Source organism: Hemicordylus capensis, chromosome 1 (assembly GCF_027244095.1).
Source record: "Hemicordylus capensis ecotype Gifberg chromosome 1, rHemCap1.1.pri, whole genome shotgun sequence".
Lineage (NCBI taxonomy): Eukaryota > Metazoa > Chordata > Lepidosauria > Squamata > Cordylidae > Hemicordylus > Hemicordylus capensis.
Window position 1 is genome coordinate 232,470,720 of NC_069657.1, and position 16,041 is coordinate 232,486,760.

The 16,041-nt window shown below is 40.6% G+C and overlaps 1 protein-coding gene across 7 annotated transcripts in view; it reads right to left on the reverse strand.

Annotated features, from left to right (window-relative positions):
- HDAC4 (histone deacetylase 4) overlaps positions 1–16,041 on the reverse strand; it is a 321,662-nt gene that overhangs the window by 218,037 nt on the left and 87,584 nt on the right. For all 7 annotated transcript variants that reach the window (XM_053283223.1, XM_053283225.1, XM_053283224.1 and 4 more), the window contains one exon: positions 9,816–9,887. In XM_053283223.1, coding sequence (XP_053139198.1) covers positions 9,816–9,887 — 72 coding nt within the window. The remainder of the gene's footprint in view (positions 1–9,815; positions 9,888–16,041) is intronic.

The following is a 16,041-nucleotide window of genomic DNA, read 5'->3' on the forward strand; positions in this document are numbered from 1 at the left end:
GGGTTAAAATCGCACATGCGCGCACACACACACACACACATTCTTAGTCCAGAAGGCAACTGTATGCACAAAACATTTCATTAATGAACCTATCAGCCACAGGCTAGATAGTGCAAAACATATTCACTGTGGAAAACCAATAGCCCCTAATAGTAGCACTAATGGCCAAGTACAGACATAACATTCCCAATCTCCAAACCATGGTTAAGAGATCAGGTACATGGCATGGGGTAACACACTCCCTCCCCTGCCATGAGTTTCCCCACTCCCTTTCCTTTCTTTTGGAGCCAACCATGGTTAGCATTACACATGCATTTATGGTGAGCTCTGAAAATGAAAGGAGGGAGGGAGGGAGGGAGGGAAGGAAGGAAACCTATAGGATGTTCCCATTTCCCTGGATTACAAACATTATGAGGCGCTTCACACAAGCAGTGTGAAGCACCGAAAGGAAGTTTGCAGGGAGAGTGGCTTTGACCCGCTCTCCCTGCAGATGATCACTTGCCTGTCGCTGGGTGGGCGGATTGCCCACCCAGACGAGCGGCAGCTCTCCTGCAGGATGCCAGAGCCAAGCTGCACCCCAGCCGGCAGCTCCGGTGCATTCCTGGGATTCTCTCCTCCATCTCCCCACAAGTCTGCTGACACACGATTGTAAAAATGGAGTTAACAGAGCACTCGCTCCGTTAACCTCATTTAAGAGGGTGGCTAAACGAGCGGGCTTGCTGCCATGAAGCCACCGAGTTTGCCCTCGAGTCTGCTGGTTCTCACAAGCATGCAAAATCAGTCTGGGCAACTTTAGTCCAGTCTTGCTCGCTCGTGAGAATAGCTTCTATGTCTTCATCAGGTTAAAGTGTCTCCCTATAAGCAGAGAACAGCTTTTATATAGAAGATTTAGTATAATCAGTTCACATTTAAAGTATTATCTACCAGTTTTAAGTCTCTTAATATTTGGGCCAAATCAGATGTAACTCAACCTCTAGGACTGCAGCCAAAGTGAGTTTGGAAATAGGCCTCGGGTTCATGTACTCCCTTCCCCATAACAAATGCAGCATAGTGTCTGAAATCGAAGGTCACACATTCATTCAATCTCCTTGTCTACAGTGAGGGTGTTGGGAAAGGTCAGAAGATAGAGTATGCAAGTCAAAGGTCAGCTCCCAAACAACCCACAGGCACAGTCTTGGGGACTGAGTAATTTAATTTTAATTTAATTTATTCAATTTCATCATCTGATTTGGTCCTTTGAATCATCTGTTCTTCACAAGACATAACATTTCTTTATTTAATTTATTCTTCCTTCTTCAGAATATTTATATACCATTTTTCAACCAGAAGAAAGTTCTCAAAGGAACTTACATATTAGCAATTTGCCCTCTATATTCATTTTTTCCCCATCCAATAGCTTCAATTTCATAAGAGTGCACTCATCCAAATTATCCAAAGAATAAGAAGTGCAGCAAACTAGCCCTGATTAGGTCTAGAAAAAATAATAAGATAGCTCTCTGTCCCAAAAGGGCTCACAGAGAAATACAAAGTAGACACCAGCAACAGTCACTGGACATACTCTATGCTGCGGTTGGATGGGGACAATTGCTCTCCCCTGCTAAATATAAAAAAAGCACCACTTCAAAAGAATCTCTTTGCCTAATTAGCAGGGATTTATCAGTCTATTTACCTTCAATGCCAGTATTTCCTAAGAGAAATACTGCATAAACCTTAATAACTAAAGTTAGTAGCACTGTTTCCCACACCACTGCATGAGCTTTAGTACCAATTATTGGTCTATCCCTGAAAATAGGTCTATTTTATAATTTATGCAATTTATGCAGTTACAAGTATGCAGTTCTCACAAGCAGTAGATGAAGGCTTAATTCTTATTGAGGTGATACTGAATGTTCCTCCATACACACAAGTTTATACACAATATTCAGTGTGGTATAGTGACTAGGGAATTAGACTTTGGCTGTGGAGAGCAGAGTTTTAATCCTCACGCAGCCATGAAGCTCACCAGAAGATATTGGTCCAGTCACCATCTCTCTACCTCACAGGGTAGTTATGAGGATAACATGTGATGATCCATATCCATGTACATTCCTTGAGCTCACTGGTGGGAATCATATCTAGAAAGTGATATAATTCACAAGGCACAGCAGGTGTTTTTCAGAAGTGATGCTAACACTAGTTGAATTGCCTGAATTCTCCATGAATGGAAGAGCCAGAAACAATCAAAATAGGACTACAACTATGAATATTTATATACCACGTTTCAACAGAAGTGCCCAAAGTGGTTTACATATAAAAATAAATAAATACATGTTGTGATGAATAATAGGCAGCATCCAGACTAAGTTAGTCATGACTAAGTCTCATTGAAATTTGTGGATCACAAATTAGTCATGACTAACTAATCTGGATTCTGCTAAGATTTTTTTAATTCGATCTCTTTCACTTTCAGTATCACCTCAACAAAATTCAGCTGCAATACGCTGGTGAATGAAATGTAGTTTTTGTAAAAATTTGCCTCCTCATACCACAATATAAGTATTGTGTGAGGTCAGGCCTCACTTGAAATACTGTGTCCAGTTACTTTCAGAAGGATGTTGATAAACTGGAACAAATGTGGGATCTGGAAACCCAAGTGTGTTTAGCCTAGGGAACAGAAGATTAAGGGTTGATATTATAGCTGTATTCAAATCACTGAAGGGCAGTCACACAGAAATGAACTCATTCTCTGTAGCTCCTGAGGGCAGAACCAAAAGGTTGAAATCACAAGGAATCAGACATTAGAAAAAAATTCCTACTTGGAAGAGATATATGACAGTGGAATAGCCTGCCTTGTGCAGTGGTGGGTTCTCCTTCACTGGAGATTGGCAGACAGAGGCCGGACAGAAACCTGTCAGAGATGCTGTAGCAGTTTCCTGCAGTGACAGGGGGTTGGTTGGAAGACCTCTATGGTACCCTCCAGTTCTAGGATTCTATCCCCAACTTTAGAGTTCTGTGGGGATTCAAGTACAACCTAAGGCTTATGCCTCAGAATTAATTAAAATACTAGAAAATGAAAACATGAAATTGCCCTAAAACTTGTCTGCAAATCCAGTGCTACTAATAGTCCATATATTACTTTTTCTAACAAGCAGATTAATCTCCCATAGGAAAAGGTATGTGCGGCATATGAAAGGCTACTAACAAGTGTGTTTTTACCACAGATACTGGGTGCACATAGCAAAAGACACATTTATGTCACATACTTTACAGATACTTATTCAAAATGGTAATTACTTTCTTCAAAGAAAGTGAAGTATGACGCAGCTCTAACAGCTGGAAGGCAGTTACCTGAAATAGTTTACAGTGAGTGAAGAGGATGGGGCAATGAGAGGAAGAATACATTCCTTTCTTCCCTTTAATCCTAACACTTAGCTTCAACCATGACTTACTCAAGCAACTTTAAAGAGAGTCAAGAGGGTGTTCTTAGGAGATAGGGCCATACTCAACATTTTATAGACAGAGATGGTCAGAGGTGAGGGGAGACGGACAGGAAGACAGGAGCTGACCACCACCCAAATCCTCCGCCACTCACTCACAAAGCGAAGGGCAGGTACAGAAGTTGTGCTTATTTGGCCGACAAACAAACAAAAAAAGTTCTCTCACAGGAGATAAGCTCTCATGGGTGTCTCACAAGAAGCAACTGTCTTCTGACCCATTGGCCAAGGAAGAACCACGACTATGCCTGCCCTCGACTTTGTGGGCAACAGAGGAACTGGGTGGTTGTTGGCTCATGTTTTTCCTGTCTGCCTCTCCCCATCTCAGAGATACTGGAGCAGATCTTCAGGACCGCTTTATGTTTCCAACTATGTCTTCCTCAATTTTGGATTAATATGCAAGATTAATTTAAAAGTATTAGTTCAAAGTATTAAGATTAGTTCAAAGATTAGTTCAAAGATTAGTTCAAATATTAGTTCAAAGTATTAAGAGGGAAAGCTATGAAAATACTAATTCCCTCTGCAACATCTTTCATGTTGAATCAGAGCATTTAGCAGTTGCCTTGCCACTATAAGGAGCAATACTGATCAAAAATAAATTTGGACTCTGAAATAAGATTGGTAGTTTTAAACATAATGCTCAAGTTTAAAGAGCTAAGCAGGAGCGAGCAAGCCCATCTTTCGCACTAAAAAGAGAAAAGTGCTCAGGGGTCACATGTTATATTTTTGGGAGTATCAGTATCAAAAGGTTTTGAGATCCTTGCTTTACACAGCACATTAGAACTTCAAATGATCCAGAACCAGAAAATTAAATATTACAACATTATTACAATGAAATGTCACTAATTAGTTTGAGGATAATATTATTGATTCCATTCCACATTCTACTACTAGAAATATTTATATTCCGCTTTTCAACAAAAGTTCCCAAAGCGGTTTACATAGAGAAATAAACAAATCCCAGCAACAGCTGCTAGAAAGATAGGGCCAGTTGCTTTCCTCCTGCTCAATAAAGATAAATCACCAGTTTTAAAAGGTGTCTCTTAACAAGTGGAGTCCACTTGACTTTAGAAGAGAGGAATGAATTGAAACATGTTTTCAATAAGGTGATGCAACTATCAATATGGATCAATGTTAATGGAAAGGCAACACATTTTTAATGACAGAAAAAAAGCTTAAAATTAGCAGGACTTTGCCTTTGGCATATGGATGTGACCGCCATCTTTATAAAGGCTGAAGAATTAGAAATTTGGGAGCTGCACTTTAATGCAGTATCACAAATGCTATTCTTTTGCTACCTCTTATCACAGCAGCTAAACTAAATTGTGGAGATTATGTCTTCAAAAAATGGGCAAAGTTGCAGACCCAAATCTTGAGGGCTACAAATGATCTGAAAATAGACTGCATATAAGAATTTCAGTTGTGAAAATGAATGTTTTACCTAAAATGCTGTTTCTTTTTCAGACTATTCCTATAATTAATACTTTAACTTGTTTTAAGCAATGGCAAAAGGACATAACTAAATTTGTTTGGCAGGGTAAAAGACCAAGAATTAACTTTAAAAATTTAACAGATGCTAAAGAAAGAGGTGGTCTTACCCTGCCAGAATTAAGGTTGTATTTTGATGCCGTCTGTTTGACATGGTTAAAAGAATGGATAACATTAAGAAATCCTAGAATAATTGATTTGGAAGGGTTTGATAGAAGGTGCGGATGGCATTCATATTTGTGGTATGACAAAAGTAAGATACATAAAGATTTTCTGAATCACTATGTAAGAAGGAGTCTAATGAGAGTGTGGGTAAAATATAAAAAATGGCTGGAACCTAAAACTCCGTTATGGTTATCCCCGATTGAAGCTTTAGTACGTAAAGAGATAAATATGCAACCGCAATGGGGTACTTATAGGGATCTGTTGTGTTTTCAAGAAAAGGGCTGTAAGTTAAAAAATCTAATTGAAATACAAAATCTGGTTAGTAATTGGTTTCAGTACCATCAGTTAAATGAAGTTTTTAAGAAGGATTTCAAACTTGGATTTGAGGATCAAATGTCGAGATTTGAGAAGGAGCTATGTGAAAATGATGAAAAATTAGTGTCTAAGATGTATAGGCTGTTGCTTTTGGAAGAGACAAGAGATGAAGTGGTTAAAACAACTATGATAAAATGGGTCATAATATAGATATGGCAGCTTGGGGAAAATTATGGAAAACTGATTTAAAGTTCACTGCATGTTACACTTTAAAAGAAAATTATTATAAGATGATGTACAGGTGGTATATGACGCCTAAAAAACTGGCGATAATGTATAAAAACGTTTCAAACAAATGTTGGAAATGTGGACATTGTGAAGGAACTTTTTTTCATATGTGGTGGTCTTGTAGGAAGGCAAAGGCCTTTTGGGACATGATATATAATGAGTTTTTTAAAAAAATTAAAATGACATTTCCTAAGAGCCCAGAATCCTTCCTGTTGGGAATAACGCAAGGAGAGTTTTCCACAAGCAATTTAACATTCTTCATGTATGCAGCCACGGCGGCCAGAATAGTATATGCACAGAAATGGAAGGACAATGAACTGCCCTCAAAAGATTGGCTGATAAAAATTTTGGAATATGCGGAGATGGCAAAACTTACAGTACTGATAAGAGATCAAAATTTGGAAGTTTTAAAGAAGATTGGAAATCATTCTTACTGTAGCTAAAGAACTATTTTCCTAATATTGATTTTTCAACAGAGTTTGAAATTTAGTAATATTAGCAGGTTGAGTAGACTAAAATCGAGTTTGGTAAGATATAGGATATATGTTTTGAATTATTATAGCAAGGGTTAATTGTATAGTTAGTGATTCGCGCTGATTGGTGAGCTAGAAGTCAATTTTTGTTTAATTGGATGTAATGAGATTTTCAAGATATTGTTAAAATCAATAAAAATGTAAAGCAAAAAAGAAAGAAAATGGACTGCATATTATATGACAGACAGATATTGGGCTGGACTCACATCTAGTCAAGTCAAGTAACAAGAACTGAAGTGAAATTTGAAAACAATGAATTTGATAAGTAGTAGTACTTCTGTTACCAATGCTTTTTAGTATCTACATGAAACCGCCGGGTGAGGTCATCAGGAGATTTGGTGCTGGGTGTTATCAGTATACTGATGACACCCAAATCTACTTCTCCTTTTCATCATCATCAGGAAATGACATTCATTCCCTAAATGCCTGCCTACAGGCAATAATGGGCTGGTTGAGGGATTACAAACTGAAACTGAATCCAAGCAAGTGGAGGTGCTCATTGTAGGGGCTTAGAATTTGAGGGATGAGTTAGAGCTTCCTGCACTGGATGGGGTTGCACTCCCCCAGAAGAAGCAGGTATGCAGCTTGGGACTCCTAGACCCAGGCGTCACCCTGGTATCTCAGGTGGAGGCAATGGCCAGGAGTGCTTCCTATCAGCTTTGGCCGATTCAACAGCTGAGTCCATTCCTTGAAGAGAACGACCCCAAAACAGTGGTGCATCAGCTGGTAACCTCTAGACTTGACTACTGCAATGCACTCTATGTGGGGCTGCCTTTGTACGTAGTTCGGAAACTTCAGTTAGTTCAAAATGCGGCAGCCAGATTGGTCTCTGGGGCAACCCAGAGAGACCATATTATGGCTGTTTTGAAACAATTGCACTGGCTACTGAAACGTTTCCGGGCAAAATACAAAGTGCTGGTTATTACCTTTAAAGCCCTGAACGGCTTAGATCCGAGTTATCTTAGAGAGCGCCTTCTTCTGCACAATCCCCACCGCACATTAAGGTTATCTGAGGAGGTCCGTCTTCGGTTACCACCAACACGTCTGATAGCAACTCAGAGGCGGGCCTTCTCTGTAGGTGCTCCTGGGCTGTGGAATGCACTCCTGGCAGAAATCCGTAATCTGGATTCATTATTGGCCTTCAGGAGAGCCCTTAAAACCTATCTGTTTGGCCTGGCCTTCCAGGGTTTTTAAATAGTTGTAAATGGTTTTAATGTTGTAATGTTGCAACCTCGTTTCAGGGGTTTTTTAAATTGTTGTGATTGTTTAATTGCTGTTTTATGGTGTTTTAATTGTTAATTGTTAATCTGTTCAACCTGGCCTTCCAGGGTTTTTAAATTGTTTTTAAACTGTAAAAGTTTGGCCTGGTTTTCCAGGGTTTAAAAAACTGTTTTAATTGTTTTAATAATGGTTTTATGTTGTTTTTACAGTTTTTGATTTTAACAGTTAATTGATTTTAGTTTTATTTTAATGTAAACTGCCCTGAGCCATTTTTGGAAGAGTGGTATAGAAATCAAATACAGTAATCCCTCGACCTACGAACTACTCGACATCCGATGTTTTCGAGTTACGAGCGACAAAAAAGACCGGAAGTAGTTGCCGGTTTAGATTCAGCTTACTTGACCTACGAATTTTTAGATGCGGTTTCCTCGACTTACGAATGTTTCCAGACTTCCGTGGTGCGCTCTTCGACTTACGAAAATTTCGACCTCCGAACGTGCATTCGGAATGGATTAATTACGTAAGTCGAGGGACCACTGTACATAAATAGTAAAATGTAAGTATAAGTATCCATTATGGGTCCCATCACATCAGGTTTGTAGTGAAATTAACATTCAATGTGGAATATAATGAAAACATGTCATAACAACAAGGAAAACAAAAAGAACCTACTAATGTAACAAAGCAGCATGGCTCAAAGATTATATAGGAGGGCCTCGATACCAGCAGATTCAATATCCATGGATTTGCAGATCCATGGTTGGGTAAAAGAAACCTGACTTCGGAATAAAACAGGGAGGAAACACATCGACCTCGTGTATCTGAGGGCACAGGTGGCCAGAAATGACCGCAGAGATAACTTCCGGCCACCATTTTGTGTTTCAGAGCCTCAAAATAGCTCCATTTGTAAAAAGGAAAAAACAGCCAATTTGGGCGCATTCCAGGGAACAGTGCAACTCAAGGGGAGCAGCAAAGCATGGTAGGGAACTTTCCCCCGGATTTCCCCCAAACATTTAGCCGATTTCTGGCAAATTTTAGCAATTTTCCAGATGAGTGGGAAACTAACCCCCGTGATCCCACAGCCGCCAATGACTTGGTATACATTATTTCCATATCCACGGTTGCAGCCAGGAACAGAACCCTCGCAAATATCGAAGTCCCTCCTGTATTACTACAAAATGATCTCCTTTTGAAGGGAATTCTCAATTAAGGAACACTTAGATTATATGGTAGCAGTTAGCTTTGATAAAGTAAAGCAAGTTGGAAAAATAAGTTATAAAGGGGAAGTCACTTAGAAATTTCCAATTGTCTTTGGCTACGAAAGAGGTTCTCCAATCAAGGACACTATACATATTAAAAAAGGAACAACAGGCATGCAGCTGTAACGTAAGAAACATTTCTGGCTTGCATTTCTGAATCCACTGATCACATACATTCATGAAAGATTACTGTTTGTCTTTGTTTATTATATTTGTACAACACCGCCCCAAACTTCCGTCCCTGGGTGGTTTACAGCCAAATAAAACAAATTAAAACAGAAATTAAAACCTATTAAAACCAAGCCTAGTTAAAAAGCTTGGGTGAGAGGAGAGCTGGTCTTCTGGTAGCAAGCATGACTTGTCCCCTTAGCTAAGCAGGGTCTGCCCTGGTTGCATATGAAAGAGATAGTAGAAGTGTGAGCACTGTAAGATATTCCCCTCAGGGGATGGAGCCACTCTGGGAAGAGCATCTAGGTTCCTAATTCCCTCCCTGGCTTCTCCAAGATAGGGCTGAAAGAGATTCCTGCCTGCAACCTTGGAGAAGCCGCTGCCAGTCTGTGAAGACAATACTGAGCTAGTGGTGTGACTCAGTATATGGCAGCTTCCTGGGTTCATATTAATAAATGTGTCTTTAGAGACTTTTTAAAAGTTGTCAGAGATGGGGAGGTTCGTATTTCAGCAGGGAGCGCATTCCAGAGTTTCAGGACAAACAAATGTGTTACAACTGTGTTACAGAAAATTTTCCTCAGATTTTTGGAAGCATCACTCCACCCTTCAAAGGCATCAAAATAGCTGACAAACTAAAATGGACACAGAAGCCTATTATTCTGCCTCCACTATGATAATATATGTTGTCAGACTTGCTTTGTTTACCTCTTTCAATGTCTTTCCTCTATCTGTTGTTAATCTTATTTTTCTTTCTAGCAGACAATATCAACTACTACTACAAAAAAAACACCATCATGACAATAAAAGTAAATAGGGACAACATTCCTAAACCTCTACAGAACAATGCTAGATAGTAGTTCTCAACCATGGCATAGTATCTGATAATTAAATGCTTTTCCTCTTACCAGAACTTGGCATGTGGTTTACTCTTGCTGGATTAAGCAACTCTACAGGCTGGTCCCTTCCAGAAAGTCCATCTGAAAAATAAAATAAAATAAATAAATAAATAAATCCACCTAATATTAGCACTCAAATTAGATTGAAGCTCATCAGGGGTTCTGGTGGAGTGATCAGCTGCAAACCTAGAAAGCACAAGGAGGCTCAACAAAAGGTTTAACTTTCAGGTACAGTTTATTTTATATAGATGGCCCTCGTTATTTGGGGGATTTCTGTTCCCGCCAATTTCCACGAATAATTAAATTGCAAATAACAAGACCTTGAGTCTATGTGGATTGGGAGGTTAGATTCCTTGAGCTTAAAAAAAAAAAACAGTAAAAAAGCAGGGAGGAAGCAGAAATAAGGGTTGAAAAGCATAGTACATGATACACCCAGAATGCCCCCCAATCCTCTTATTTTTCATTAAAACAATTTTTTTTTTAACAAAAAGAGTTTTAAAATTGCAGCCAGAAATGACATTGGAAGTCCTTTCTGGTCAGTCAGGAACCACAGATAGGTGAAAATGACCTATATTTCATGCCGTGGATAAAGAGATCGGTCTCTATGACCCATCCACGGATACATAAAACCTCTATCTATATAATTCTCTACCTGTGGCTAATCCCATGCATGGCAGCTCTTGTGAGAGTTCGTAAGCAGAAGCACCTGATTGGGCAGTGGGGATTCCATATGCAGAAAGGGAGGAGGAGCCTGTGAGAGCAGAAGCACCATGGTGATTGGGCAGTGGGGATTCCATATGCAGATGGCGAGAAGAAGCCTGTGATGGTTAAGGTAAGTTGGAATGCAACTGTTACTGGTCGGAAAATGTTATTGATTGTAGAGGAGAGGAATCTATCTATCTACCTAAATAAATAAATAAATAAATGCATAATGGGAAGGGGTCTGCGAAGAGGGGTCGTGAGGGAGGAAAGAGCCCCTTGAGAAGGAGGCTGCCGCTGTGTGAATTAGATGAGGAAACAAGATGAACAAGATAACTCAGGAAGGGGGGAAAAGAGAAAGAAAAGAAAAGAAAAGAAGTGAGGGAAAGAAAGACAGAGGGGAAGAGCGAGTGGAGAGAGAAAGAGAGAAAAAGAAGGGAGGGGAAGAGAGAAAGAAGGAACGGCGAGGGATGTGCCCAAGCCTGTCAGCGGCCTGAGGGGAATGAGTGGCTATGGTGGTGGCAGCAAGGAAGGGCCCAGTCAAGCACTGCTGCTGTTTGGGGCGATCGAGGCCATTGGTGGAGGGAAGCAGGCAGGTAAGGGACAGGCCTGGGCCTGTCAGCAGCCTAAGGGGAACAAGCAGCCATGGTGGTGATGGCAGTGAGGAAGTGCTGCTGCTGTTCCTGTTGGAAGGAGCAGGAGCGGGGCTTGGGTGAGGGTGGGGAGGTCTCTGGTGATAGGGGGCTGCAGCTTGACCATAGGCACCCGCAATGCTGCAGCAGCAACCAAGAGGGATGAGGGGGATGGAGGCAACAGGATGGAGAAGGAGGAGCAGGAATGCGGCTCAGGTGAGGATGGAGAGATCTCTGAGGTGAGGGGGGCTGTGGCAGGGGTGAGGGGAGCAATCAGGTACTAGCACGCAGATGCTCTGTGTGGGTTAAGCTAGTAAATAATAAAATGTTACCTTCCTAGTGAATGAGATTGGAAACCATGATATGGACAAAACCTGGTATGTAAGGCAAGGCCTGCTCAACAGGAATACAATTCAAGCAGAGAGCACTAAGCACAGGAGCAGTGTAATTAGGGGTGAAGGAGTAAGGGTATGTTGCTCAACCCTTATATGGCATTTCACAAGCATGTTTGGACTGGAGACCACAAAAACCTTTACTACAATACACTTGTTAGTGTATTTAAGATGCCACAAGACTCTTTTTGGTATTTGTTGCACCAAACTAACACAGATACCCCACTTGAATTTGTTACTGTGAATATGCTATGAATATTCTTCTTCAATAGACTGTTAGTTAGCATAGCATGTCAATGCGCACAATGAGAAAAAAACAGAAAGAGCTCAACAAAAGTAAGCATAAAAGAAGGATTCTGCTCTCATTTTACGTTGCCAGTTAATTAATGATACCTAAAGGTAAAATATTATCTTATGAAGGAAATAAAAATCTTGGAGATGTCTAGGTTCCAAGTTCCCTCCCTGGCATCTCCAAGATAGGGCTGAGAGAGATTCCTGCCCGCAGCCTTGGAGAAGCCGCTGCCAGTCTGTGTGGACAATACTGAGTGAGATGGACCTATGGTCTAACTCAGTATATGGCAGCTTCTTATGTTCCTACAGTTTTAAATGATCATTTATTTTCTATTTCTTGACAACAAAAGATGTTGGGATGCTGTGCACAGCTACAGTGCCCCAAGAGCATGTTGACAAGCCCTGCTCCTGCTGTTACACCCCACAGTTAAACCAATTATCTGAAGAAACAAATGCTGTTCTCACAGAGAGATTCTTTCTGTGAGTAGAATGCTGATTATAGCCATCTTGGGCACCTCCTTCCAATTTTGAAAGGTTGTGATAGATAGATAGATAGATAGATAGATAGATAGATAGATAGATAGATAGATAGATAGATAGATGTACTTACAGATAAATTTATACATTTCTTTCTAAAGGAGTGATTTCACACATATATATACACACACACACACACACACACACATATGAAACTTAAGTATGTAGTACACCGCTCAGGGGTTCCTTGGAGGAGGAGCAGGATATAAATGTTAATTAATTAATTAATTAATTAATTAATTAAAATAAATACAATAGTCTGCCATTTTAGCAGAAGGCAGCCAAGTCTAGAGTGTCAACTCAAAAGACAGAACCAATCTAATTTCTATACCTCCTGATATATTTTCTATTTATTTTTATTTTTGCATTTATATCCCATTCTTCCTCGAAGGAGCCCAGAATGGAGTACATAGTTATGTTTCTCCTCACAACAACCCTGTGAAGTCAGTTAGGCCGAGAGAGAAGTGATTGGCCCCAAGTCACCCAGTGAGTTTCATGGCTGAATGGGGATTTGAGCTCGGGTCTCCCCAGTCCTAGTCCAGCACTCTAACCACCACACTATACTGGCACCACACTAGACATCTCTAGGCGGTGTACAAAGTTAAAAACATAGAGAACGTAAAACCATATAAAAACAGTTAAAATTTACAAAACAAGTAAAAACAGTTTCAGAAGATAAACACAGAACATAAAATTTCCGTTAAAAGCCTGGGAAAACAGGTACATCTTGAGGGTCTTCCTAAAAGCAAACAGAGAAGGAAAGGCTCAAATTATATATTTGAAGAGTTTGTTTGCTCGTGGAAAAAAGGATGTCAATCCAGTAATAAATGGCCCTACAACCAGTCTGATAAACTGGTTGATGATAAACTATGTTGATGGTGGAAGGAAAACTGCCAAGCTGGAACGTATAGCCAGAAGCCGCCAATACCTGCATGACCATCAACTGGCACATGGGCCTGTAAGTGAACTTGAATGTCCTGTATCTGGGATGATATGGCTTATCAGTGGGCCATAGCTGGGACTGAAACAGAGAAAAGCTTGCTCTTTAATCTATCTCTGGCCTACAAAAGGAGGTGTGTCTGGATGGAAGATCCCAGTTCCTCTTCAGACCTTTCCCTCTCTCTGCCCAATCTGCCTTGTTTCTTGGTTGGATTATCACTCACTAAAACTGTTTGACTATCAGCTGACAGGAAGGAAGTTTTTGTATTCTTACCCGACTGCCTGAAGGGCTCTGTTTTGTTGCCTTCCTCATAGTGCATCTTGTGGGAGTTGTTCTACACTCTTTTCTCTCTTATGTACAACATCTGTACAACAGAGGTACATTACCTTCAAGCAGGCACTCAGGTTATGGGTTGAGCTAGCAGGGTAACCAAGCAATAAAGCCATGGAAAAGGCATTTTTATGATGACTCTTATAGAGTCAAAAGCTTGCCTTTAATTCCAGATTGGATTACCAAATTTAAAGTAGCTGACAAATCTTTTCTGAGTGCCACTTTCAAGAGTTAGGCAAAATGGTATAAGATGCTCCCTTATTCACCTCTTATTGCCACCCTAAATTTAGTGGACTATTCACATCTCCTCGACTGTTGGAGGCTACTGATCGAGTAGCTGATCAGATCGAGTACTGGTCGAGTAACTGAGATTGAATAACTTTTATCAGCATGGAAACCCCATCGACCTAGAGGATATAGGGGAAATTCTGGGTCCTCTGCACTGTACATGTATACATCTTTTACAGTGCAGATCCTTTATATCTACCCCAGAAATAATAGCTCAAGCCAAGAGACAACTAACAAAATTCAAAAAACTGGCTTTGGGAGACTCGGACTCCCTTAAAGGTGTGGTTTCGAAATTATATGAGCTGATTATAAACCACACATTTAACCCTTTACCTGGCCTCAATGTTTCTTGGGGAAATTACTTCCAATATGAAATCAAAGATCAGGAGTGGTTGAACATTTGGAAATGCAAGCCAGTTACTTCCTCCTTGTCCCAAATTAAGGAAAACGTTCTCAAGGTTTTTCATAGACACCCAGTAAAGTTGGCACACATTTATAAAAACTGCTCCCCTCTTTGCTGGAAAGGTTGTGGGTTGAAGGGAACCTATTCTCATCTTTGTAAACCACCCAGAGACATAAGTTTTGGGCGGTATAAAAATGTTTTAATAAATAAATAAATTTTTGGTGGACCTGCCCCAAGGTCTTACACTTTTGGTCAGAGGTATCCTCAGAGATGAGCAAAATCACAAATCAGAAAATAGGATTATGCCCCCAGCTGGCATTAGTAAATATATTTTCAGAGGTCAACATCAAAAAAATTAATGGTGCTTATGGTAACTGCGGTCAGATTAGCTATAGCCACGCACTGGAAAAATCAAACCATGTTGATGGATAACTGGTATAAGCATCTATGGCATATCGCAATATCAGAAAAGTTATCTCATATTATTTGGTCTCCTGCAAATCAGACCACAAATAATAACTCTTTTTAGGTTATATGGTCAGATTTTATTCATTAAACCAATTAGGAGAATTATGATTGTCTTCTTAACCCAGATGATATTAGAATGTGGATAGATAGTTGAATTGGGGTTTATATGATGTTTTGCCATTTGTGTTTGGATTAATTTTGTTTTGCATTGTAAATTTTCTTCTAATATATATATTTTTAAATTTAGAAATGACCTGGAGTGGGGGTCAACAAATTTGGGATTAGCTCATTAGCCAGTCTTTATTTGTGCTTGCCCTCAATCCTTTAGCTTGTAGTAGTTCTTTTATTGCAGCCATTGAGCACAAGAAAGATAGAGTAGATGCCTAGATATCTTTCTGACCATATTACTAGTTCGATGGCCCAAATTTGCAGTAGATGTTGAATGGCTTGAGTCATTCGGAGGTGTGTCACACACTGGCTTGGAATCGCAGTATCCAACCGCCTCCCTCTGATCCTGTCCATAGTCAGTGGAAGTGGCCTCAGAAGTGCTGGTGAGGAGGTTAATTGTCACCCAATTCTTATACCAGCTGTAAGGGAGAGGCATAAGACTGCTCTCTCACTGGGAGACTCTAGGTCCAAATCACTCCCATCTCTCCAGACCTCCTCATCCCTGGCCATCCAAGCTTTAAATAAAGCCCTGCAATCAGGGCAATCCCAACCACCCTCTCCTGACTCCACCCTTTTCAATGTAACTGCCTGCATCCTCCCTCCTTCAACTGTTGCCTGTCTTGTCAGCTGTTGAGACCCTGCCTTCTCCTCTTTGCCACCAGGAGGCAACCTGTTGGGCCATGCTGGTCCATCAACTGTCTGTGGGTTCCTGTGTATCCTGGCTCTCCCTGGCAACTGTGTAGGGTTCCCAGCTGACTTTGCCTGTACCCAGGAACTGTATTGCCTCCGTCTTCTTGGCCCCCCAACTGAGTGAGTACTCCAGCGGGAAGGCCTGACAGGTGATTGTCTGAGTTTCTGGGTGTAATGGTCTTGTGGAGCACGTATGAAGTCGAGAGAATAGCCCCTGGAGATTATGTCTAGCACCCATTGGTCTTGGGTGATGGACATCCATGTGAAATCTAAGAGCCTGCCTCCTACAGGGTGAGAGTCATTGTTATATATTGTAGGGTACACTGGAGGCGAAGGAGCAGAGTGCCTGCGATCTGGAGGGGCCTCTGTAGTGCTGTCTCCATTGGGAGCATCTGAA